Raw genomic sequence first — 27,176 nt, forward strand, 5'->3', positions numbered from 1 at the left:
TCATTCTATAGAACATCTTCGAAACTGTCAGGGTTGTGAAAAACAAGGAACAACTGGGAAACTGTCACAGATCAGAGAAGACTAAGGATCAACAGTGACTACATGCAATGCTGGATCCTAGACTGGATTTTGACTCATTAATAAGGACCTTAGTGGAAAACCTGGTGGTAGCCAAATAAAGTGTGTAGTTTAGTTAACAGTAATGTATAAATGTCAATTTCATAATTTTGACAAGTGTATTAAAGTTACATAAGATGTGAACACTAGTGGAAACTGGAGGAAGGGTATGCAAAAATTTGACTATCTTGCAACTTTTCTACAAATCTCAAATGATTCCAAAAGTTTTTAAAGTTCTCTAAAAGGAGGAGAGAGAAGTAGGGAGAAAGAAAAACTGTGTGTGTGTATGTGTGTATTTTAGAGCAGTGGTCCCTAACCTTTTTGGCACTAGCAACTGATTTTGTGGAAGATAATTTTTCCATGGACTGGGTGTCAGGGGGGATGGTTTTGGATAATTCAAGTGCATTTCATTTACTGTGCACTTGATTTCTAATCTAATGCTGCTGCTGATTTAACAGGAGGTACCAGTCTCTGGAAGTTAGGGACATCTAAGTTAGAGCATGGAATGTATGAACCAATAAATACCAAAATATTCTAAGCATACTATAAGGTCACAATTAGTCCAGTATTTTAGAAGGTTACAGAATAGTCTAAATGAGAGAAGATTGTGACTTGGACCATCAGTGAAGACGGTCAAGGTCAGGTTTGAGATACGTTTTCAGAGAAGTTACGAAAGAACTTGATGTGGAAGATGGAAGAGAAAGCCAGAAAGAGTCAGTTCTTGGCCTGATCAAGTGGAGTTTGAGGGAAGAATTTCAGTCTGGATATGTCACATTCAAGATGTCTGTGAGAATAACAAAGAGAAACTTCCAAACAGGTGGTCGGACAAATGAACCTGGGGTTCAGGAAAGAGATCAGGGCTGGAAATAGACTTTGAAATCATTAATGTATAAAACGGTATGTAAAACCATGGCCTGGAAGAGAGAGGAAAAGAGAGGACAGACAGAAAAAGGAGAAGCGGCACATGTAAGTATTCACACAGGGCTGCTTCAAATCTACAAGTGGGGAGAAGTTTGCTATGTGGTTCAGTTCATTCAGTTCAGTCGCTCCGTCGTGTCCGACTCTTTGCGACCCCATGAATCGCAGCACGCCAGGCCTCCCTGTCCATCACCAACTCCCGGAGTTCACTCAGACTCACGTCCATCGAGTCGGTGATGCCATCCAGCCATCTCATCCTCTGTCATCCCCTTCTCCTCCTGCCCCCAGTCCCTCCCAGCATCAGGGTCTTTTCCAATGAGTCAACTCTTCGCATGAGGTAGTGAAGTGAAAGTGAAAGTGAAGTCGCCCAGTCATGTCTGACTCTTTGCGACCCCATGGACTGTAGCCTACCAGGCTTTTCAGTCCATGGGATTTTCCAGGCAAGAGTACTGGAGTGGGTTGCCATTGCCTTCTCCAGCATGAGGTAGCAAAATGATGTGCTAAACTATGCAAACCCTCAAACCACACAAACCAAAAGAGGCTAGCAAGTGAAAATACTACAGGGTAGATGCCAGCTCTCACACAAGATAGCTTCACAGATAAGATCCAAAAATGGGAAGGAACTAGGAAATGAACCCCCAGAGAACATGACCACACCGCTGCTGCTCAAAGCTCAGCTCAGCTTCCCTCTGGCAAGGACCTTCGGCAGGTCCCAGCACCTTCCCTTAGCACTGGGGCAGGCACTCCCCATGAGTGTCCCATTCCTGGTGGGTGTCAGCATGATACACCAGGGCCCTGCCCTAACTGCCCAGGGGGCAGGAACAAGGAAATGCTGGCTCCCTTCCTGAGCACAGTAGGAGGTAGGGCCAGCTCCACCAGGCTTCACAACCCGGAGGTCCTCTGAAAGAAAGGGAAGAGGATTTGGAATTCGGTAACCCACCCTCCCCCCAAACCCTAACAGAAAAGCAAAATCCTGCAAACAAATAGAACCCTGATAGCCAGCACACACCACTTTCTCACTATTTCCCAGAAACCATTAGATTTAAAGTTCCCATACTCCTCCATATCATCATCCCTTAATTAGTCATCAGTGGCCTCACCCTGTCATCAAGGGTGACTCCGACTACTCTGCACTGACAAACCATTAATTTAGGGAGAGAGTTTAAAGAGCTAAGATGTGCGAGGCAGTGTATCAGGCACTGTTAGGGACACATAAGGAGAAAACAAAACAGATTTAAAAGCTACTTGGGGAAACACACATACCCAGGACAAGAGAGATATCACCAGGTGCAAGAGTATGCAGTATAATTTGAATGAGTAAATGGTAACAGGGGAGAGAAAATAAAAGGGGATGAGATAATTCAGCTCAAGCAGTGGTTCTGAATGCAGCCTGGCTACCCGTCAGTGTCACCCAGGGAGCTTTGACAAATATCGATGTCTGAACACCACCCTGGAGATGGAGAGAGAGTTGTTTGTATATGTTGTTTCATGAGGCTGGCACTTCTAAGTACCCTTAAAGGCACAATAGTTGGATTGTTTTTTTTTAATGGAATACTACTTTTCTAGCTGTCATTATAGTAGTGAAGTTTGAGGGTTTTATTGTTATTTCCTTTCCAAGTGGGAAGCATGGTAGGGCAAGGAAGGGTGCCCCAAGTGGAACTCTTCCTACCCAGTGGGGTGCAAATTTAACTAGGGGTATAGGCTCAGCCAGGGATTGGCTCTTTTAAAGGAAGGTTTTCAGCCCCATTTTCCTGACCTCCATTTTTACTTGTGAAGGCAGAAACAGAGGACAGAAGAATACACACACCACACCACAGAACCAGATCTTACATGAAAGGTTGCTTCTGAAACTGAGTTATACTCAAAAGTGGCTCACGTTCAAACCACCCTTGAAAAATCCGGTGAATTGCCCATAAAGTACACAGCTCTCTGAATACAAACTGTAGAACAAAGCTGGAAAAGCAGCAGTAGAAAGCGACAGAGATGCCTGGACTTTTAAACCATCCAACCTGTAAACTACCACTGAAATCTCTCTCTCAGTGAGAATGTGAGTTGGGTGGAGAATCTTAAAGGATTTCCCTTTCTTGCAGGTTTTATTTCATTCTATTTCTGTATCTATAACCATAATGCACTTTAACATATTTATTTGTGGCAGTAAAGTTCAACACAATAAACCATAAAAGTCACACTAAAATGCTTGCTTGGTTTTCGTGTAAATTTTACTTGATCACAACCACACGCTCACTTTCTCTGGCAAAACACAAGTAGTTACTGCCTTCCTTTCTGAGTTAGCTTTTTCTGCCTTGAACTGAAATCAACCGTCATGGTCCTCAAGACTTGGCATTCACCTCCTATGCCTTTCCATATACGAGTTCCTCAGTCACAATATGGGTGTCTGGCTCTTTGGGTTTTGTAAGGTTCTATAAAGAATGGAGTCTATGAATTTCCTAACAAATTCACGTGGCTGCTTGGTGCAACACTCCAGCCTTCCCATGAAGTGTCCAGAGACGAGCGATTGCCCAGGACTGCAAAGCCAGGAGATGGTGGACACAACATCTGAACCTGCATTATTCAGCCCCAATTTTTGTCTACATTCCAAGGGGAAAGTGCCAGAAAGCAGGTCAAAGTGGTGATGTGACAACAGGGAGGGGACTGGGGGTCTGAATGAGTACATAAGCAGAGAGGGTTGGCTTTAATAAAAAAATAAATAAAATGTTTTTTAAAAAGAGGGGAGATTTTCCTTTTAAAAGGAAGAAAAGTATGGGTAAGAACAGATACCTTTTAAACAACAAAGGAAAGTGAAGCAATTTACTTAGAGTCCTGTAATTTCAGAAACAGAAGGCAAATCTTCTGCCAAAGTGAAAACAAGGGACACATGCGGGGATTAAAGTGAGCAAAATGTTTTTGGGGTTTTTTAATCCATTGAACACTCTTTAGTAAAGGCTGATGAGGCAAGTGCTGAGGTTAAAGGACTTGGCTTGCTTTAGAATACAGTGTGGAAAAGCCTGGAATAGAGTTTTTCTCAAAATACGCAGTAGTACCAAGGGAGGGGGGTGATCAGTTTTCTTTAAGGAGAGTCAAGATGGTTTCTTTCCCAGTGATGTTTCCCATCATTAATAAAAACAAAATCTGATGGACCACCAGGCTTAGCTCAGGTTAGGTTAAATTGATGACAAAGTTCATCATTTGAGCCAAAGTAATTGCTTCAAAGATAGCACCTGATTCAATCTGGGAAAATAAGATGCCAAATCATGTGTGTTCTGGGCTCCTGGGAAAGAACTCCTTCCCTTTTCCAAGAAAGCTAGCAAGAAAGGAGGAGCGTTAATCCCAAAACACTAACAACAGCCGCAGGGTAGAAGGTGACAGAGAAGAAAGGTAGAAACTGGGTCTTGGGTGATTTCTTTGAATTAATGGATCTAGTCTTGCCTCTACCTGAATTTCTCAATTATGGGAGCCAATCAAGTCCCTTCCTTGTTTAAACCAGTTTAACTTGCTGTTTCTGCTCCTTGCAAATCAAATATTCCCAAGTGATGCAATACGTAAGCCTGGCCTTTCTTCAGAGGCATCTGGGAGTTGGTGAGGCAGCCTCAGGAATGGGTGAGGAAAGGGGCATTCCAGCAGAGGGAATGGATGCAGCAAAGCAGGGTGGGGTGAAACAGCATATAGCTCTTAGTAAACTTGGAAAGGCCAGAACAGAAGGTAGAAAGAAAAAAACAACAGGACATGAGTATGGAGGCAGGCACAGGGAAAGCCATAGGATTTTAGGAGAGACTGTCTTTATCCTATAGGCAATGAGGAATTCAGAGAACATTTTAAGTAGAATAAGATGGTTAAATTTACACATCTAAAAGGATCACTCTGGTAACAGGGTGTAAATGAGTTATAAAGGAAAGTAACTCAGAGGCTTATTAATTTATCCAGGAAGCATAGCTCAGTGGCAGGACTAAGAAACAGACAGTGGGGGAAAGAGAGGAGGGGCAGATTCAAGAGAGAAATGTGTGTCTAGGATCTATGGGAGCTGAAAAGAAATGCTTAACTTCTGGGAAAGTTTAGAACATGTAGGAGCTAAGTCAGTAAAGAATCCACCTTCACTGTAGGAGATGTGGGTTTGATCTGTGGGTAGAAAAGATACCTTGGAGTAGGAAATGGCAACCCACGCCAGTATTCTTGCCTGGGAAATCCCATGCACAGAGAAGCCTGATGGGCTACAGTCCATGGGGCCTCAAAGAGTCAGATAGGTCTGGGCAACTAAACCACTACCAAGGGCGGGCACCATCCAGAGACGAAAGAAGAGGGCCGTTCAAAAGTTAAATCATGAAATCTGAATGTGGATGAGGGGATGCAAGACCATTTAATTTAGACCAGAGGGTCCCTGGTGGGAGAGAATGTGAGAGAGGTTTGCAAAGTAAAATTAGAGCAAAGGACAGGTCTTCAGTACTTTGTTTTTTAATGTGGACCATTTTTTAAGTCTTTATTGAATTTGTCACAATATAGCTTCTGTATTATGCTTTGACTTTTTGGCCAAGAGGCATGAGGGATCTTAGTTTGAACCTGCACCCCCTGCATTGGAAGAAAAGCCTTAACCACTGGACTACAAAGGCAGTCCCCCAAGTCTTTCTTGCATGAAAGTTAAATATCATTAATCACAACCCCCTTTTCCACTGTAAAATTTTTTACACAATTGGTGGGAATTGTATTTCTTTACTAAGCCCACCTTTATCCATCTAGTCACAGTTCCTAATGTGGACTGCGTGGTGATGTACATTATCTTCTTTAATTTTCACTATTATTTTCATTTTGCAGAACTGAGGCACACAGCAGTAAGTAGTGACACAGGTCAGAGAGCTGGTAAATGGCTTAGCTTGTCTTTGAATCCACAGCAGTCTGAGTCCAGAACAGTTTTAATTACTTTTCATCACCAAGTAAGATTTGGTGTATTTGTACTAGCGACGCCGCCACCCCCTCCCGCCAGGGATAACACTTCCCCCACCCCCCGCACCCCCGCCCCAAGTAGGCTATATGGAGTTGCATTCAAACTTGATAACACAGTGGCAATTACTCTTAGAAAGGAGTATTACAACACAGTTTTGCAGCTCTTTCTAAGCAAATTTCACACTTAAAGTATTTTTATAGACTCTGGCTTTATTTGAAGTAAAGCTTTGCAAACACATTACTTTTAACACAGATCTTTTAAAATAGAAAAAGCGTAGCCAGTCAAATTATTGGTTAACCCCAAGTAAATGAGCAAATGAAACAAGCTTCCTTTCCAGCCAATTACTAGGGTTTTGATGCTTCCTAACATGTTACACCCTTGATATCAAAAAATCAAACTTGAGAATCTCACATTTATATACATACCTCCTTCCAATTCAGTATGATATAAGGTAAATCTGCCTCTTGAGTTTCCACATTTCTGCAAAGTTTCCTGAGTAGCAGGGAGGGATCGAACCCTAGTACACCTCCAGTTGACTGAGTGCTTACTATATACTGCTGCTGTTGCTGCTAAGTTGCTTCAGTTGTGTCCGACTCTGTGCGACCCCATAGATGGCAGCCCACCAGGCTCCCCCATCCCTGGGATTCTCCAGGCAAGAACACTGGAGTGGGTTGCCATCTCCTTCTCCAATGCATGAAATTGAAAAGTGAAAGTAAAGTCGTTCAGTCGTGTCCAACTCCTAGCAACTCCATGGACTGCAGCCCACCAGGCTCCTCCGTCCATGGGATTTTCCAGGCAAGAGTACTGGAGTGGGGTGCCATCACCTTCTCCGTACTATATACTAAGTGAGGTGAATTTATTTCCTCAAGGTTAGGAGCTTTCAGCCCTCAGTCATACAGTATTTTCTGTGTTCATTTTCTTCTTAAAGAACAATATACTATCTCTTTCAAGCAAACGTGTACCATCTTTGAAATTAAAGAAATTTGTTTTGATCAAATCAGAGGAGCTACAGCCCTTTGCAACAAAAGAAGTGAAACAAGAAAACGGATATTAGATCAACCGAACTTTGTGTTAAACAGAAATTCTTATTTAAGCTCATTGTATACTTCATAGTGAGTAAATGAACAGGATCTAGATTCAGATATATCTATGTTCTAATATAAGTCAATGCTGGAAAACATCCTTGGAATATCTCTTTAACATCTCTAAGACTCAATCTTCTAAGTTATAAAATGAGGCTATGATAGTTGAGAAGACTGAGACCACACACGATGCCCGTGGCACAGCTCTGAACACACCAGCATCCTAGACGCCAGCCAGCACTAGTGCTGAGTGTGACACTCACATCGGATGTGCCACCTGGGCCACAAGTGACAAATGGGTAAAAGCAAGGAGCAAGTGCTCAGGACGCCTATCTCCTCTTCTCTGACTGTAGAACTGGGCGCAGTTCTGTCAAACAATCGGAAGATTCCAGGCAAAGCAGGCTTCAGTGAAAACACACACCCTGTCACTAATCAGGACAAAAAATTCCTTTAGCAGAAGGAGATCATATACAAATATTGGATATTTAACATCTGAATTGCCTTTAAGTCAGTACACTTTGGAGGTCCTTTAGGACTAGAAAATTAAGGTCACTGGGGACAAATTTTGCAATTCTCCTTTTTCCTTCCAAAGAGACTTATGAAGGCTTGTGATAAATACACGCATCGGCCCTGCCACTTAACTATGTTTCTTGTTACTTGGGAAAGCCTGTGACCTACAGTGAGCTTAGATAAAAAGGCAACACTGCACAGCTGTGCCCTGCAAGGCTCCACAATTTTTTCAAGTCTTCCATCCATTACCAGAAAATTACAGTAAATTCAAAATATTGATCGGCACACCCCTATATAGGAAGAAAGTTACCATCGACTTTTATTGCTTATTGTTGGGTACAATTCCCTGGAATCAATAAAAGCTACAATGTTCATAAGCTTCTAAAAGGCTAGTTAATATAGTGGATATGAGACACCTCTTAGGATCACTATAAATCTATAGGATTCTTCAAGAGAACAGTGCAAACATCTTCACTGTTCAAAAGCCTTATTTGATTTTAGAATCTTCTCATTACCCAGGAAAACACCCTGGGAAAGAAATGAGTATCAATGGCAGGCAATAAAAATTAAGCAACTAGGAAGGACTGTGCTTAACAGTTTTTCTCTTTTACCTGTTGGCTCCCCCTGTATTTCCAAACCAACGTTACTGTCCAATCCAGAGATGGTCTCTAAGAGCTACGATTTTTTTTTTAAGGGTGTCTTTACACAGATTTAAGATGAGTTTTCTTGACCGAGGGTCCCAGGTTACAGCAAAGGAGACTGCTTGCCCATAAACAACATTTCAACCACTCCTAATTTAAAGAATCAATATCCTTTTATGAACCAATTTTAAAAAATCAGATAATAACTCAAAGCTTCCATTAAAATTACAGACAACTTTAACACAAAAAGAAAAAGGCTTTTGATAGAATGAGGAAACGGAATTGGATGAGACTATTTGGCCAGTGATAGTGAATTTATTCAGCTGAGATTAATCATTTTTATTTACTAAAGACACCCCATAGTTTATCTAACAGTCACTATTCTGAAAGCCCATCTTAGTGTAGAAATTTACAGGCAAAACAGCGCAAGGGAGCTCTTGAAGTGCTATATGAAGCTAATACCCACAAGTCTGCTTTCTTCTAATCCACTCTTCTCCATCTAAATGCAAAAGACGACACTTAAAATGTACATACAAAATGTATGAGAGCAAGGGAAGATTCATGACACACATATTCAAATAATCAATAATATGTCTTAAGCCTTTAATGGTATTGAAATTTATTGTAAAGAGGTCACAGAATAAAATAAACAATTGCCTTATAAAGGATATATTTTACTTAGTAAGTAATAGGTCCTATTTGTTAAAGGGATACTGGATCTTTTTTGAAGTTAATTTGTCCAATGTGTTATTTCAAATAACATCAGTTGAAAGAATGCTGGAATAGGGAACCCTGAGACGAACAGAGAGGAAGGTAGGGTCCCCTATTTCCCGCTTAACACCTTCCCCTCCGTCACACTATGAAAGCTAGAGCTGTGGGGCTGAAGCTGTGGTATAAGTAATCAAGCAGGCACCAGGCCCTGTGCTACACATATTTTCCTACAGGATCTCATTTGAGCCTTACCCTACCCTGCAATTACAGGAAGGGCGACCACCACTTTTTTCTGATGGGGAAATTGAGCCCTGGAAAAGTAACCCTGTGATTTCGCCAAGGTCAGATGTCTCATGTTAAGGATAGCAGAGCAAAGACAACATAGCCTTGATGACCCTTTCCCACACTGCACTGGCCCTGGACACCCAACCAACCAACATTTTTATATGAGAAATAATAAATCCTTATTTATTTAAGCTGCAATTTGTTGTTTTTGGTCGTTGGCAGCTAAACATGTTTCTGATATGCTCCAAAAATAGTCGTGAACTTTGCAAGTCAGCTTTGGAGCCGTGTATCAAAAGCATACCTGGCGTGAAGACAACCCTGACACCATCTCTGAGCATCAGAAGGGCCCGTGCTTGTTACCCAGAGGAAATGACCAAATGTTGCTTAAATTAGCATTAAGTTATGTGCTATGCTTGTGCTTAGTCATTCAGTCATGTCTGACTCTTTGGGGTTGGGCTCCTGGGGTCCCCAAGGGCTGTAGCCCACCAGGCTCCTCTGTCCATGAGGATTCTCGAGGCAAGAATACTGAAGTGGGTAGCCATGCCCTCCTCCAGGGGATCATCCCAACCCAGGGATCAAACCCAGGTCTCCTGCATTGCAGGCAGATTCTTTACCATCTGAGCTATCAGAGAAGCCCCAAATTAGGATTAGGTTCTATGAGAAGCAAAATTCTTGGAAACACTGATTACAGATCCATCAATGGCGTTCCCTTTTCAAAAATCAATTTGGGAGGTCCACGCACTGTGTGTTAATAATGACTTTGAAGTTAACCGAAGTGACTTCAAACTTAATGGCATCACATGTGTGACAGTTAATTAGTAGAAAATATTATAGTGTAGCAGTTTTTTGCCTTTTGTTAAGCATCAAAAGTAATGAAAGGCTTTGGGTTTTAATTGTTTCTTCCCTAAGACTGAATTCTATTCTCATTGCAAAGACAGAATCCTTTCTCTTAAAGTCAGGATGACATTTTGTGTGGTTTTCGGATCACAAGGACTACAACATGGGTGGACATTTAAACTGAAGACCTAAGAAAGTTCTCATAAGGTGGCACCTTATTTTTATTAACTGAAAAAATTAAGTAATTTCCAAGCAAGCAGGTTTCCCCCTTATCACATGTGAGTGCTGCCATTTGTAATTCAGGACCGAGTTAAGGTGGTTTCGACTTTGGTTTCTACTTACACTAATTAAGTTCTTTCTTTTAAAAATAAAAAGCATACTAGACTTACTGTACTGCCATGATTACTATATTCCACAGACACCGTGTGTTCACACACTGAATTATGCAGTTATCACCTTGGAAACCTAAAGTTGATAGTTAAATCTGGACTCACAGTCTATAAGATTAAAAAAAAAAAAAACAGTATAAATGACCTATACTATAACATAGTATGAACAAAGGAGGGAAATAATCAACTCTAGCACACTGAAGAACATAAAATTATAAGCAGCCTAAACTATCTTTTAAAGTCACACAATTCAGATATGTTGCTGAATTTGCACTAATGCTTTTAAATGGTTCTGTCACTTTAAATGGTAGTAAAACCAAAAAGAGAAAGGAAACTAAACATCAGAATTATATATCAATCAGGAAAAAAGCATTAATAGTTAAGTAAAATAGATTGTTAAAGAACTACATGTCTCTTTCTTCAGATATAATTGACATAACATTATACAAATTCAAGGTATACAATATTGATCTCATACATTTGTATTGCAATATAATTGTCATTGTAATGTCAGCCAACTGGTCTATCACCTTATATAAATATCATTTCTTCTAGTGATGGAAAAAATTAAACTTTAGGCTCTTAGCAAGCTTAATGCTTACAATATAGTTTGTGGTCTATAATCACTGTCCTGTGTATTAGATCTCCAGGACTTATATGTGCTAGTTGCACATGCAGGCATGTATGCTTTCAGTGGCATTCAGTCATGGCCACCTCTTTTAGACCCTACGGACCATAACCTGCCAGGCTCCTCTCTCCATGGGATTCTCCAGGCAAGAATACTGGAGTGGGCTGCCATGCCTTCCTCCAGGATCTTCCCGACCCAGGGATCAAACCTGCATCTCTTACCTCTCCTGCATTGGCAGGCAGCTCCTATGCACCCTTAAACATCTCTCCCATTTCTCTATCCTGAGCCCCTGGTAACACCATTACTCTCATTTTTTCCAGTCCAGTTTTTTTTTTTTTTTTTTAGATTCTACATGTAAAATATTACACACACACACACACACACACACATTATATATATTCTATCTTTTAAAGATAGAATCTAAATATAAAAACCCTAAGTGCTAAGTACTCTATGTGGATTGAATTAAGTTACTAACCCATGTGCCCGTAGGCTCACCAGGATGAAAGTGCTGAGATGGCAGAGTCCTAGGAGGGCAGCCAGGCAGGGTGGCTCAGGAACCTGGCTTAGGAAGATGGCCTTGGACAAATGACATACCCTCACTGGGAGTGATCAGTCATAAGAGCTTATAGTGTCATTGTGCAGATTAAATGAAAGAATACACATGAAGTATCTAGAAAATTGACTGGCACACATTGAGCACACTAGTATTAGGCTATTATTCTCTCTTAAATATTCATTCACAAATCTGACATAGCAACCCTAAGGTTTTGCAATTTGAAAGTATAAGGTATTCATCTACATAATAGGTAGTTATGCTGATGTATCTTTTGTGCACCAAAGCACAGATGAATGAAAACTAGTAATACATTTAAATATTCTACTTGAATGAAAACTTACAGAATCTATCCTTGAATTTCTTATTGATTCTCTCAGATGCTTTCCAAATGAGTTCTGCTGCATTAAAACTAAGCCAAAATAGATTACCCGGGCCTTTTAACTACCCTTTGTCAAGCACAAAGTCCATCTCAATGAAACACAAGCTTCTTAAAAAGCCAGATTGCATTTTACCCACACACACACGCTAAGCAAGCTGGCATATATTCCAAGTATTCCATAGTGTATCTTTTAAGCAGACCCTTTTTATCTCGTATAGCTTTCATTAAATTACAAGAGAAAAAGTATTTCCTGCTATGACCAGGAATAATGCTAGATTTGTCATCTACTCCATTTTCATTCTATATTTCTCCCAGTCTACCTTTCATCAATAAACAACAGTGTTGCTTTAACTAAAAAGTGTGGAAAATTCTGATTGAATTTTCCACTTCAGAGTACACAAAATCATTCCATCTAACATGCCGTGTTAGAAAATCTATGCCCCCTCCTGACCTCCTGTTGCAGCCTATTTCAAGTATCCGTGATGCACCGTATCACACTGCATGGCTGGTGAAGGAGAGTAAACATATTGACTGAGAAATGTTTTGAAAAAACTTAATTCCACCTAGATCCTGGGCACTGTCAAAAATCACAAACATGCTTGCATTCTGTCTGTGCAAGAGCCTGAGAGGGTTCTCAGAGAAATTCCCACAGTACGTGACACCAGCCACTTGCCTAACTCTCCACCTAAGCAGGACCGTGCAGGGCGGGGCTGGGGGAAGGGAGAGTAAGAGCCCAAATAATACACTCAGAGGTGTAGGAGAGAAGATGTTATTAACTGTGCCCTTCCTTTCACCTATTTGCAAGGTTAAAATAAAATTTAGCAGAAAAGATTACCACCGCTAGTGAGAAGGCACAACTCAGCCGGCAGGCAAGGAACACATGGAAGAAGAGGTAATACATTGATTGACCTTTCCTTCCAATTGCAGTCCAGGCAGCTAGCTGTCTTTTCTCATTTAGGGGGATATGACAGCTGACCTAGCTTATTTTCTTGAACTAGCAAACTAGCAGAGTCCTTGGACCAGTGAGATAGCAGAGACCAGTATACATCTATAAAGGCAGAACTCAACATTACCACTGTCCTAAGTAGGAGGCCCTAAGTATAATCCTGTAACCTGATAGGCTGCTGGATTAGAGCTCCTCCTCCTTCCAAAAATGCTAGTTATCTTACCAGAAAACAGTGGGGAAGATGTTTCCCAGGTATAGAGAATGTCAGCCAATACGAATTATTCATGTTCCTTGAAATAAAGAGGAACAAGATTCATTTAACTCAACATTACTCAATGAACTTTGCTAATGGGTATTGATAAGAAAAACTTAATAAGTTTCTTGGTAAAATGTTCTGTACTCAAATAAGTTTCAGAAAATATACTTAAATACATCTCAGAGAATTTACTCACTGCAAGATTTCCCCAAGACTTTTTAAAATTACAGGCATTTTATTTAACAAGATCAAAGGGTATGATCTGCAGTGTTTCTCAAATTAATGGGACCATGAAACACTTTGGCAGAACCATCCCTGAGGCATGTACACAGAACATGCTTTGAGAAATGTACATTTCACAGAGCCTTTACTTTGGTACAATGATAGGATGGCCATAAGAGAAGCAAACACTAAATTACTGCCATGTGATACACCAGCAACTGCATTTAGTAACTGAATTTCACAGTCTGGTATTGCACTCTGATGAAAGAGGTAGGCGCCCTACACTGTAATTCAATCAAATGTCCTCTAGTGCACCTTGAAAGACTGCTCGACAAATCCAAGAGAAGACTGAAAACAGCAGCTACATAAACAAAGCCCTTGTGCACAACAGGGATCAAATCATTAAAGAAATGAACCCAAAGTATAAGAACACATGATTAGCATGCCATAGGTCTATAGTTTATATGGAAGATACAGCCAGGAACTAAGGACTGTTACCATAGCCGTGTGTTTCTAACAGTGACAGAATGACACAACTAAGCCCAGATTTATGAATGGCTAGGACGGAGGAGGCTGTTGGGCTGCCGTCTATGGGGTCGCACAGAGTCGGACACGACTGAAGCGACTTAGCAGCAGCAGCAGCAGGCTTATCGTTACGGTTTCCCAGGCAGCTCAGATGGTAAAGCATCTGCCTACAATGTGGGAGACTCAGCTTCGATCCCTGGGTTGGGAAGATTCCCTGGAGAAGGAAACGGCAACCCATTCCAGTATTCTTGCCTGGGAAATCCCATGGATGGAGGAACCTCGTAGGCTACAGTCCATGGGCTCACAAAGAGTCGGACATGACTGAGCGACTTCAGTTTCCGTTTTAAGGCTTATCTTTATTCTCTTTTCCCTATTCACAAATTCCCTGATCTCCTCGGACAAATCTATTTCTGAGACTTCCTCTTCCATTCAAGAAGTAGACATTGACAAGAGACCATTACTTTCAACTATAGGAGTGAAGATTTGGAGAAAAGCTAGGAACGAAAAGTATGTTCTCACTTGGTCTAATTCCTCTGTTGCTGACCTATGGCAGGTTTCTCCTCCTGCTGTCATTTCACCATGATAGCCATGAGCCCTTCCCTTCATGAATTTATCACTCAGGAATTCACTTTATTAAGGTTTTCTTGTGTATGCATGCGAGGTCACTACCGTTGTGCCTGATTCTTTGTGACCCCCATCAACTGTAGCGCACGAAGCTCCTCTGTCCCTGGGATTCTCCAGGTAGGAATACTGGAGTGGATTGCCGTTTCCTTCTCCACAGGCTCTTCCTGGCCCAGGGATTGAACATGCATCTCTTGCGTCTCCTGCACTGGCAGGTGGGTTCTTTATCACTAGCACCGCGTGGGAAGCCCCAGGTTTACCTGTGCTCTTAGCTTTTTAAGTTAGTTTTTAAAGTATGGGTTTGCAGCTTACATACCTTGTTTTGATTGTGAACACAACAACAGCGGTCTCTTGTAATTGTCTACATTCTAAGTGGAAGCAGAGGCTTGAGAAGTAGGAGATGTTGCTTTACCATGTGTTTATATAAAAGTTTTAAGTGAGAGAACAGTAGAAATTGAGGTAAATAATATTTAGCTCCAAAAAAAAAGGTGTGTCTCTTCTATGTCATACCACTTGAGTCAGAGTGCTGAGTCATTCTGCTGTCTACTTGAACTGTGCTGGGTACTGTTGGGATCCATACTCAATAAAAGAAATAGGCAATACAAACAGATGCAGAGATAACCAAGATTTTGATGTTGTCAGACAAAGACTCAAAAATAACTATGCAAAGGGATACAGTGGCAAAGATATCTGACATGAACAAATACATGGAAAATTTCACTAGAGAGATAGAAACTATAATAATAATAAAGAACAACAGGAAAAGCTGGAATGAAAGATATCAGAATGAAAAGGACTTACCAGCTCAATGAGCAAAGCAGAAGAAGGAATAAGTAAAGTTTAAATCAAAATGATAGAAATTATCCAAAATGAATCACCAGGAAAATAAAGCAAAAACAAAAAACAGTGTCTAAGATCTGTGCAACAATATTCAACTGCCTAACACAGGTACAAATAGACTACCACAAGGAGAAGAGAGAAAATGAGGCAGAAGACACATTTGAATAGATAATAGCTAAGGGCTTTCCAAAAAATTGATAAAAGGCATCAATCTACATACTTGTGAACTCCAAGCAGAATGAATACAAGGAAAACTGTACTTGGCCATATCATAGTCAAATCTTTCTTTCAGGAAAGAAGCAGAAATCTGTGTGTGAGATAATGGGAAGGGAGAACTTATCCTACCCCACCCTGGGAAAAAAACCACTAACTTATAAAAATATTAAAGGAGGCAATGAAGTTAATCAGGTCAGTTAAAAAAAGATACCATGGTCTCCAAGCATTGGCCAACAAGTGTGTCTGAGGTACTCAGCCTGCTCTTCTCAGATAGGGATTCCCTTCCCTGGTGGCTCAGAGATTAAAGCATCTGCCTGCAATGTAGGAGACCTGGGTTCAATCCCTGGGTTGGGAAGATCCCCTGGAGAAGGAAATGGCAACCCACTCCAGTGTTCTTGCCTGGAGAATCCCATGGAGGGATCTGTGGGCTACAGTCCATGGGGTAGCCAAGAGTCGGACACGACTGAGCGACTTCACTTTCAAGGATTGCTTGGCTAAATGTTTAAATTAATCTTTTAGAGTTGCTGGCTATGTTTTGATTTGTTTTTCTTTTTGCCTTGGGGCAGAGGATTACAAGGGGCCAGCAGGATACAGGACTCCTTGAAGGTAAAGAAATGATTTCAGTAATTCTTCATAAATAAATCTAAAGCTAAACTGGATAACCTGTACTTGTCCATTGTTTCCGTTTAGTCTCTAAGTTGTGTCTGACTTTTTTCGATCCTCAGGTGCTATTTAACCATCTTATCCTCTGCTGCTTCCTTCTCCTTTTGCCTTTAATCTTTCCCATCATCAGAGTCCTAACCCAGCTGATGAGCTTTTAATCTCTAAATTAAAAAGACTTCCTACACCCTTCCTCCAAATAAAATACTAATCTCATCTTGGCCAACTGCCTGTTACAGGTCTTTGGTAAGCACTACTCTGAGAACTATGAGAAAAGTCAACAAAAGCAATTCACTAGTTCTTTAAAGTCCTTGGGGAAAAAAATCCACCCAAGGATAAGATAGGTTGAGCTGTAACAATTTACCTATGCCTACTTAACCGCTGTCAGTTAAAACAAACAAAAAACAAAGAACAGGAAAAGGTAACTGCTACAACAACAAAAAATTTGTGTTAGGAAAGACAAACAGGTCAAACAGTTCTCAATATTTTCAGTCACAACATTTAAATGGGCTTAAAATAGAAATTCCAGCAACTAAAATATTAAAAGTCAAAATGGTTTTCACACATTCTTTACTTCCATTTTGAAACCCAGTCCCATTCTTTTCTTAAAGACAAACATCATTTTCCTGGACAATCAATTAGGATGTTGACAAGCATCAGGAAAGAAATGTGACTCTGAAAACAAAAATGGAAATTTAAAACATTCTGAAAACTGCTACAGGGGTAGGACAAGGGGTCTGCTAGGGTGCTGGTAATGCACTGTATTTTAAACCTTGGAGTTGTTACCTGGGCATAGGCAGTGTGTGAAAGCTCACTGAAATCTGCAGTTTTGGGATATGTTACTACTACAGGGAAAAAAAAAAAAAAATCAGTTACTAAGATCTTTGGGATAATAGCAAGCTTAAAATATCTGTACTTTTCTGTATATATGTTATACCTCAATGAAAAGATTATTTTGTTGAAGATTAAAGAGTGATTCTTCAAAAGCAGCAGGCTATACCCACCTTTAAGTCTACAAAATAAATCCCATAATGCCCGGTCACAAGACCCAAATCATTCTGTATGAACTACACGAGCTGAATTCCAAAAGCATGTTGCAGCCCTGTAATTTTGAGTGCTTCAATACTGTGTTTATGTCATACATTATAGACAGAATCATGGAAAATAAATAATTGGAACCCACTTTCTGTAGAATTACTTGTATGTGTCTGATTAGAGAGATGTTAGGCTGAAGAAATGGGGGTGCCCTCTGCCCATTTTTTCAGCTGAATTGTTAGGGCTCTAGAATTCTGTTAATGCTAACAGAGAAATAAATCCAGTAAACTGGGATAGTCACACACAGAAATGGTAAGGAAAATGAAAGCTTTCCAGACAGTTTTGCAGCATTACATAGGTCAACAGTACTGTGGAGTCAGGTGGCAGGAGAGCAGGCTATGGATCAAGGAGGAATCTGGCACTGGAGGCAGAAAACTCACTACTGTGGGAACTGTGGTTGCCTTCCTTTTGAACCTTGAGAAATGCCACTCAGGACAGGGTGTCCCCTGGGAAAGGGAGGCGCCCCTCCGAGATGGCGGTACAAAGGGCATGGCGTGGTGGCTATGCACAGGGACTAAGTGGGCTTCACCTTGTACTAGTTCTGGGGCTCCTGCAAGGAATTTCACTTCTCTGTGCTGTCTGCCAAAGGCAGCAAAATGTGCACAGGGGTACCAGGTGGACGGATCACATTGTAAATGTAACCCCAAAACACAACTTCAGACTCAGTCAGAACCTAAGCCAACTGTCTGGATTTGGGGGAAGCATCACCCTTAGAGAGGGATGTTGACAAATGCAGCCTATAGGAGTTGAGGCTGAACATCAAAGACAGGTGCCGGGAAGTTAACGACCAGGGGAGAAGTGAAAATTCACTTACCTGTCCATTGCAAAGCCATCTTACGATCCACACCATGCAGGTGTTTATCTGTATTTCTGTCTAAGGCCAGCAGGTCAATCTGTTTTATCCTTTGATAACGTGAGGTGACCCTAAACTCATTGGAAAACCTTCCGCTTTCCTTCAAGAGTGGTCTGTGTCCTCCACTATTTGTAACAGAAGCAACTGGGGTAAAAATCGAGAAAAGGTGGAAGGCTTTACCTACACCTTACAAACACCCAAAACCTGCAGCCATTTCCAGAATCTTTGATATTTCTATTGTTTTTCGCTTTTAAAGGCTTAGGTTTTTCATGATGTTGCTTTCCAGCAACTGGAACTTCATGCCCAGTAAAAGTGACAGAAGTTTTGGTTTTTCGGCATTGCCCAGCACGTTCTGTTCTGGGTGCTGGTCGTATGGGATTGTCCAGTTTGTGTAAATTCATCAAGCTGTATACTTGTGAATGCATACAAAAAGTTTTATACACATGCACACACATATAAGTACACACACACGCCAATTGGCAGTTTCCACAAAAAGAAGGTAGTGGCAACGGCGAGGCATGGTCCAAGGACGCCATGGGAGAAAAAGCCCTGGTTCTACCTCACCCCTTCAGTTACAGCCATAGTACACAGGACGGTTAAGCACAGGGAGCCCAAGAGCCCAAGAATCCCGGGTTCGAATCCCAGCTCCTGTTTTAGTAGCTGTGTGATCTCATGCAAACTTCCGTGGCCTCGTCGGCCACTAGGTGATCAGCAGTACCCCTCCTAGGGAGTCGTCAGTCCCAGGCGTACAGCAGCTAGAAGCAGGTGGACATGCTGCGGGGCTGCCTAAGTGTTAGCTGCTCCACGATGCATAGGAGCATTGCTTTCACCTCTGGAGACTTCTTTAACTCTCCCTTACATCTTATTTCTTGGCCTATCTACTTCCTCGTGGGGAAGTTCAAGGGTACAGGAGAGGGTAAGCATACTCCTCAGACAGAGAATATTATTCCCACCCATCAGTTTATTTGGACAGAACCTTCCCACACCTCTTATCTGCCTCCAGCCTACCCTTGCAATGTGCCCAATGGACAATCAGCTATTTGTATGAGCTCCTGGAAATCATAAACTGTATGCTATATGTGCATTTTTAATCGACATTACAAGCATGGTAGTAAAGAACTGAATTTGTTTAAGCTTGGTTTCACAGAGTAACACGTTTTCAGTCCCATCCACATTGCTGCATGTCCTTTCAAGGCTGCGGCTTCTAACTGCTGGGGGTTATGCGATGCCCTCTCTTTTCCCAATCACTCCTTCAGTGCACTCACAGTATCTCCAAATGTTCTGGTGTAACAACAAGGCTGCATGAAGCATCTGTGTCCTTGGACAGAGGCCACTTCTTTTCTATGGGATTGCTGGGTCATAGAGAAGACTGTTTAATTTAGCTAAAAACTGTCATTTTTGTCCCCAAAATAGCACAATCACTCTATGGAATGGCGACACCAGACCATTTCATTGTAACAACATTCTCAGTGAGGTAGATATTGTTATTCCTGAGCTGTATGGATGAGGAAACAAGAGACTTTTCCTTGGCCACGCAACTAGTACACAGAACTTCATTGAGAACACCGCGCCCGAGGCAAAGCCTGTCTGCATCCCACCAGGAACAGCCATTCAGGAACGTGTCACCTCGTTCACACCATTCCAGTCTGGCCCATCACATTACCTCGCGCATGCTCATAATGTTCATGCCCACACTCATAAGGTTTAAAAAGTCCTTTGCTTCTTTCAGGACCCAGATGAAAACCTACAAGCTTCAGGAAGACTTTTCTGACTGTGGCCACAGAGGTCCTTTGGTTTGAAATTAATGCAGCTTGGATATGTTGACCAAACAACTGATTATTGTTTCTGCATTATTTCTTTCCCAATTACATTATATTCTTAAAGGTAAGAACTAAATCCTACAAGCTATAGTCCTCTATGCCTACCACACAGCTGAGTACATACCAGACATTCAAACATAAGGAGAACTGGACACACTTTTAACAATGCAGACATTCTACCTCAACCCCTTATTTTACATGAGGGAAAAAAAAATCTTAGAGAAGTTAAATAATGATTACCTGATATCCATAATAAGAATAATCATAATTTAAAGGATAGCTACAATTTTTTGGTTATCATTAAGTGCCTTGGAGCTTCCCTGATAGCTCAGTTGGTAAAGAATCCGCCTGCAATACAGGAGACCTGGATTTGATCCCTGAGTTGGGAAGATTCCCTGGAGAAGGGAAAGGCTACCCACTCTAGTATTCTGGCCTGGAGAATTCCATGGACTGTATAGTTCAAGGGGTTGCAAAGAGCTGGACACGATGGAGCGACTTTCACTTAAGTCCCTACCTGTGCAGTAAAAACTTTTTATACATTCTCCCATTTAATCCTCAAAACAATCCCATGAGATGGATACTATTTTGTTCTCAGATAAAGAAACTGAGGCTTTCTTAGGGTAATTAAGTAACCGCCCCAATGTCATAGCTATTAAGTTTCAGATATGAGATCAACACCCATTTTAGCCAGGACCAAAAGTTCATAGACAGCTGATGTACAAACAAAAGCTATAAACTGCCTCAAAATTTTCTATCAGCAATGTACTACCCCTAAAATCTTTTGTAAAAGCAAACAAAAAGTTTACATTGTAACAACATTTTATATAACTAAAATATTCCCAGAATAATTATGGCAACCAATCTTCCCAGCCCCTTCCCCATCTTTCTATTAATATCTCCTTAAATATAGTAACAAGTATTACAGCCTCCAAAAAAGCAGAAATTATCCTTTAACACTTGAAACTCTTGGGACTAGGAAGGTGTTAATTACCATCCAAAAATTCAATCCATAATAAGGCTCTAAAATGTAGATATTCAATACTTTAAAGCCTATCCCCTTAGTGCTTAAAAAAAAAAAACAAAAAAACTATTTCTTTTGTTATTAAAGAAAGAAACACAATATCATGATTTCCATGGCTTTTATTCTACATCATGTTTGCAACTATGAACCCTGGTCAATGCAGCCTTTTGCCCCCTCCAAACAATGGGTTTCTAAGGTCCCAGAGACATTTACTCTTCAGAGAGATAAAAATGAAAAAAAGGATCAATCCTAAAAGGTTTATATTAGTGAGAAAAGAAGACGGTCTGCTCTGAGATAGCTCAGGGCTGATTTTCCCAGCAGGAGAGCCCAGGTTTTATAAACCTTATTCTCATTAGAAAAAGGTAGAGAAATCGCTGAGAATTAGTATAAAGGATTTTCAAGCCCTGTGGCATACTGAAGTGATGTATCTTAGAATCATAAGCAGGGTTTTGGTTAGCTGTCCATTTAGGGAGGTTTTTTTTTTTTTTTTTTTTTTTTTTTTTTAAGAGGATAGAATATTACAACACTTTCTGGTTTTGAAATTTATTAGATGCTATGCCCACCACTACCTATTGTCACATGCTCAAAATTTCAATACGAGCTCTATGAACCTATTTATTCTGGACCAGCAAAGCTTCCAATGAAAAATGACATTTCATCTAGAATAAATCTTCATCATCCTTTTGTGCTCAAATGCCAGGAGATTTGAAAGCTAATCCTCTGTACACTCTCGTGTTCTTTTCTGTCCACCTCCTGCCTCCCCAGATCGTGTCCCTGATGCTCCCATATCAAACTGATTTTTATTTAACAGAATTCTTTACCAGCTCCACAAATAACTGTTCAGTGGTCTTTGAACTATTATTCCTGCTGCCTGTTTTCTTCTTTGTTCATTTACTGTGTGAAGGGTTCATACTGGGGGATAGACAGGTGAGCATATTCTCCAAATGAAATATATTTTAGAAATTCCCAGTGGACAAGTTTAGCCAATCAGAGGTACATTACTTACCTTTGATTTCTCCTTCACTCTTTAACTCTTATTCAAATAAAACAGATTTAAGAGCTTGTTTTCCTATACTCAAAGCACTTTCAAAAGCTTTCAAAGACTAAGATTAAAAAATTCAGGCTAAAAAAAAAAAAAAAAAAGCCAACTCCCTGAGTAGAAAATGAGCCTCTTGTTTCTGGTTCATATTTTCCCCCACAGCTTTAAAGTAATTCTGTTTAAAAAATTAACATCCATTGAAGACACTGATAAAAGACCGCCCACAAATAATGCTTTGGAATTCATGAGGAAAGATGCTGTTTCTAGAGGAATTTTAGGACTGAGAAATGTCATTCAAAAATCTCAGACTAAATGGGAAAGTATCTAGCTATAAAAAGCCTTGATGAAAAAGAAACATAATTCCTTAATTTGGTTAAGAGACTATTTAATAAACTCTCATTTAATAGAGGGCTTCCCTTGTTGCTCACCTGGTAAAGAATTCACCTGCAATGCAGGAGACCTGGGTTTGATCCATGGGTTGGAAAGATCCCCTGGAGAAGGGAGAGGCTACCCACTCCAGTATTCTGTCGTGGGGAATACCATGGACTATACAGTCTATGGGATCACAGACAGACACGACAGAGTGACTTTCACTTTACAGGCTTCCCAGGCGGCGCTAGTGGTAAAGAACCTGCCTGCCAGTGCAGGAGATATAAAAGATGTAGGTTCGATCCCTGGGTTGGGAAGATCCCTTGGAAAAGGAAATGGCAACCCACTCTAGTATTCCTGCCTGGAGAATCCCATGAACCGAGAAGCCTGGCAGGCTACAGTCCATAGGGTAACAAAGAGTCTGACACGACTAAAGCGACGTTGCATGCACACGCATTTCATAGAAGAGAGAACCTTGAGCCATGGGGGCTCAGTGTTACATGGCAGCCCACAGACACAAATGGATTATAACAAAGCCTAATGCACATCCCACTCAAGGATATTCTTCCTCACCACTCCATACTGCTAATGGGAAGTCAAGTATCTCTGCTTGATCACACTTCTCCCCAGACTGCAATGCTGACTCAACAGAATCCATATTCTCAAAAACTTTAATAGCTGGTTTACTCTAAGTTATTACTGACCCCAGAATCCTCCAGGTTTTTTTTTTTTATAACAACTCAGGTTACTGAGTTGAACAAATGCAGTGTAGCGTCTAAGCACCAATGTGCTTATAATGAAAGGTCACTGGCCACACTAATGCACATTTCCATTTTATATTCATTGCCCAAGTAACCAATCCACATGGCAAATGTGTTTCCCCTCATCAGTTCCTAAGGTTAGAAAAAAATTTTAGGCCTTTCTTAAATTTCTAGTACTGCAGTATTTGGCGGAAGAAAGGATTTGACCTTTAAAGCCTATTTGTGAATATTGGCTGAACCTATTCACACAGCACATCAAGGCACCAGACATCTTCTTTTTAGCAGTTTAATGAGATCTTCTTAGAGTGTATCTAGAAAAAAAAGCCATGATTCTCACTTAAGACAAAACAGAACAACAAAGACTCAATAGAAGAAACCTAATTTACAGTATAACAGACAACACTTAGCATGGTGAGGCACAGTAGTATTTCTGAAAATTCCACAGCAGAATGAAACAAACATAGGAAAAAAGAAAGAAGAAGAACAAAAGCATGTGCCAAGTTGGATCCTTAACACACCATTGACCAAGAGAAACATGCTGGGTATAACAGGGGTTATGCTTAACCTCAGGATGTTTTACTGCCTCGTTGATGAAAACTCTTAGGCTGGGTCTGAGAAGGACCTGGTGTTCTCTGAACTAGGCTTAGCAAGATTCACCTCTTACATGATGAAACCATCCAACTTATTCAGAGCTAGTTTATTTTTCTCCCCTCACAAACTTTCATGACTTCATCATAAGGATCCTGAGTCAAACTGAGTTGTTTAGAACTTGGGAGCGGGGAGGAGACACCCCAGGTACTAACTAAATGTCACAAAATGCTATGACATTTGGGGGCCACTTCCAAATATTTCCACATAGGCAATGTAATATTATCTATTGATTAAAAATTATATGCAAATCACTGACTCCCCCAGGGTGGTCAACTAGCATTATATCAGAGGTATCCATGTCTCAGTCACACCAGTGTACGCGTGTGCTCATACTGAAATGGGTTTTCATTGCTGAAATCAAAATCAGTGGTCCCCTGGTCAATATAGTGGATGTTAGAAACAGGCTTTCATTGTTGACACTAGTGGTCTTTAAGGTAAGTGGCCTGGCAAAGTCAGTTTACAGATACTCTCTACCCTTGCATGAACAGAGCCTAAGAATCTACGAAGGTCTGTAAATTGGACCTTGAGGTCTGGCACCGAGGCTCCGCTGTGCCACGGCCTTATGTTCAGCAGATGGGGTAGAGGGGCTCCAGTGAATGATGCCCACCATAGAAATGAGAGCATCCTGTCTCCAGAGAGCTGTCAGTTCATCCACGTTAAGTGGGACCTTCCAAAGAGATCAGCTGGAGCACCTAAAAGGCTTGAGCGTAGAGCCCTTCACCGAGTTTACAGGACAGGCTGCAGAGACATTCTGTGCCTGTTTGCCAGTAAATGTCTCTTTAATAAAAGTCTGTGTGCAGCAGAACAGACTTGCGACTTACTGAGGCTGTGTAGGAAGAGCAAATCCTTGCTCAAAACCTCAGCCACTTTTCTGTAGACCATCAGAGCTGAACATGACGAAACTGGCTTGAGCTATTCTCAACAAATATATCATATGCAGAACTGCTCTACTAGAGCCCAGGTACACCAGCTGGGGAGCATTTTCAGGAATTTTACAAGCTGGTTGTTAAAAACAGCCATTATTGTTGATTAAAACTATCTAAACTTCCAATGAAATACATTATATTGAAAATAAAGATAAGAGATACCCAAACGGTTCACTTCCTAATTATATTGCTATATTTTCACGTGGAAGTATGTCAATTGTGTCTGGATATAACAGAGCTCTATGGGGCACCTCTGTCCAGCCCTGTGGTCACCTTTGTCACACGGCTGCTTGAAACTGGCCGTGGGGGGAGTGTTTACAACCACGGAAACCAGCTGGTGCTACCTAGCAGGGTTTTGCTGGTTTCCAGGTCTGATGGTTCGACAATACAACTCCTTTGATGTGGACGGTCTTCAATCAGTAGAGAAGACCTTGCCTCCTCTAAGACCATGAGAGGCACCAGCATAAGCAAAGGCCCACAGCCCCCTTCTCCTCACAGGGACCACTCCGCCATGCACCATGCGACAGGCACACTCACTTTTGAAGCAGCGGGGTCCACTAGTCTCTGGCGATGTCGGGCTGAGTTGAAATGACTCTTCGGAGGCTGCCCTTCCTGACAGGGAATGGAAGATGGGGATGAACGAGGTGGGAGAGGAGAAGGCGGGGCGTGGGATGATGGGGAAATGGTCAGAAAAGGGAAAGGGACAGCATTTAACAGCACTGTACACGTCTCTTTCAGCTAAAATCCAGCAATAAAAACACACGACACAGCTCCCCCCCCCCCCCGCCCCGCCACCTCGCCCACAAAGGTGCATGCCATGTGCAAGTCATTTTATTAAAAACAGCCCTGCCTATGCATGTGTGTGATGTCATAAACACAGGCCAGTATCACATTTCCCACCAAGTGTGCATTTTCCTATTACCTGATACTGTCTCTAATTATATCAAGGATATTAAGGAAAACTGAAGCATGATTTCACTGAACATGAAATCATTCTTCCTAGAGTAGCAGAACACATTCTTAAACCTGTCACTCACGTGGTTAACACCAAAAAGATACAGAAATTACAATCTTTCCCCAAACATGAAAACTCTCTTGGCTTAGAAGTTCCTCTCTTCGTCATCCTGGCAGAATTCCTGGTATCTGGCAGCCACCAAAAACTCTATCCCTGAATGCAATTAAGCTTTATTGGCTCAGAGATTGAGAATTAAGTTTATAACCTAACCTGTGTAGAAGGGTGGTCTTTTCCTTAGATCAACCCTTGTAAACACACACACACGTGACAAATGGACCACAGAGAAAGACTTAACACCTCCCACTGCTCATTCCATGTCAAACACACACACCAAAAGAAACCCAAGCAACTGTACTTTAAAGGAAAAGTTTGGAATAGGGGCCCCCATGGGGGGCATGGAATAGAGTTTCACTTTTCCATCTTCCAAAGCTGGGCAACAGTAGACAAGAATTTAAGAAGTAAGCACAATCCACTGTGGGCAGAGACTTCAGGGACAGGGAGATGAAAGCCACAGAGAGATGGTCTGTAAACCCCTGGAAGTAAAGCCCCTGGTCCAAGTGAGCCTCTCCACAGGGAGTGAAGTATCTGTCAGATGAGTGTTAGCATCTGCTCACAGAGGAGGGTGAAAAGACCTTCTACAGTAGTAAAAATGCAGGCTCTGTATTACCATACTTGAGAATTCTTTTCTTTCTTTCTTCCAAGAATAACAGTGCTATTACTTTAAAGACATGGATCAATCACACCCACTTGAATTGCCAACCATCACTGCTTTGGCATCCAAAGCGTAACGCTTACCTTTCAAAAAGGAAATGTCATAAGTAGCAGATTGCAAGTCAGGATTATGTTTTTCCTACTAACTGCCCTGCCAACATGCATTCTTTCCCTACCCTCTTCCGGAAAAAAAAATGCAAGGCAATAGTTTTAAGTCTTAGTTGACCTAGAAAAGATACCAAAAGCTTTGACAGCAGAAATTGTTCTCATTAAGTCCCTGAATATTTGGAAAAACAAACAAACAAAAATTGAGTATGACTTTCTATTCAATAGAAGCAATAGATTTTACATGAGAAATAGTATTTTTTTAAATCACAGATTATTTATTTAACCAGAAGTCTCCTTTATATTTAATGGTTTATCAGAAAGTGATTTTAAGGCATTTTCTCCTTAAAAAAGTTACCAGATGAAAATAAATAATTATCCTCATTAATATATCTATAGAATTATCTGCCCTTATCAAGCTCCCTGTGGAATGATTATAACTGATTTAAGAGTTCCAGTATGCAGTGCCAGGCTCCCACTCATCAGGAAAAAAAAAGTTAATCTTGGCATTAAATACACAGTTACAGTCAATGTG

General features: G+C 41.1%; 1 protein-coding gene across 10 annotated transcripts in view; it reads right to left on the reverse strand.

Annotated features, from left to right (window-relative positions):
• MAST4 (microtubule associated serine/threonine kinase family member 4) overlaps positions 1 to 27,176 on the reverse strand; it is a 618,779-nt gene that overhangs the window by 303,307 nt on the left and 288,296 nt on the right. For 5 of the 10 annotated variants that reach the window (XM_070774592.1, XM_070774591.1, XM_070774595.1 and 2 more), the window contains one exon: positions 25,348 to 25,422. The exons of the other annotated variants lie outside the window; for them this stretch is intronic. In XM_070774592.1, coding sequence (XP_070630693.1) covers positions 25,348 to 25,422 — 75 coding nt within the window. The remainder of the gene's footprint in view (positions 1 to 25,347; positions 25,423 to 27,176) is intronic. 10 annotated transcript variants of the gene reach the window in all.

This window comes from Bos indicus, chromosome 20 (assembly GCF_029378745.1).
Source record: "Bos indicus isolate NIAB-ARS_2022 breed Sahiwal x Tharparkar chromosome 20, NIAB-ARS_B.indTharparkar_mat_pri_1.0, whole genome shotgun sequence".
Lineage (NCBI taxonomy): Eukaryota > Metazoa > Chordata > Mammalia > Artiodactyla > Bovidae > Bos > Bos indicus.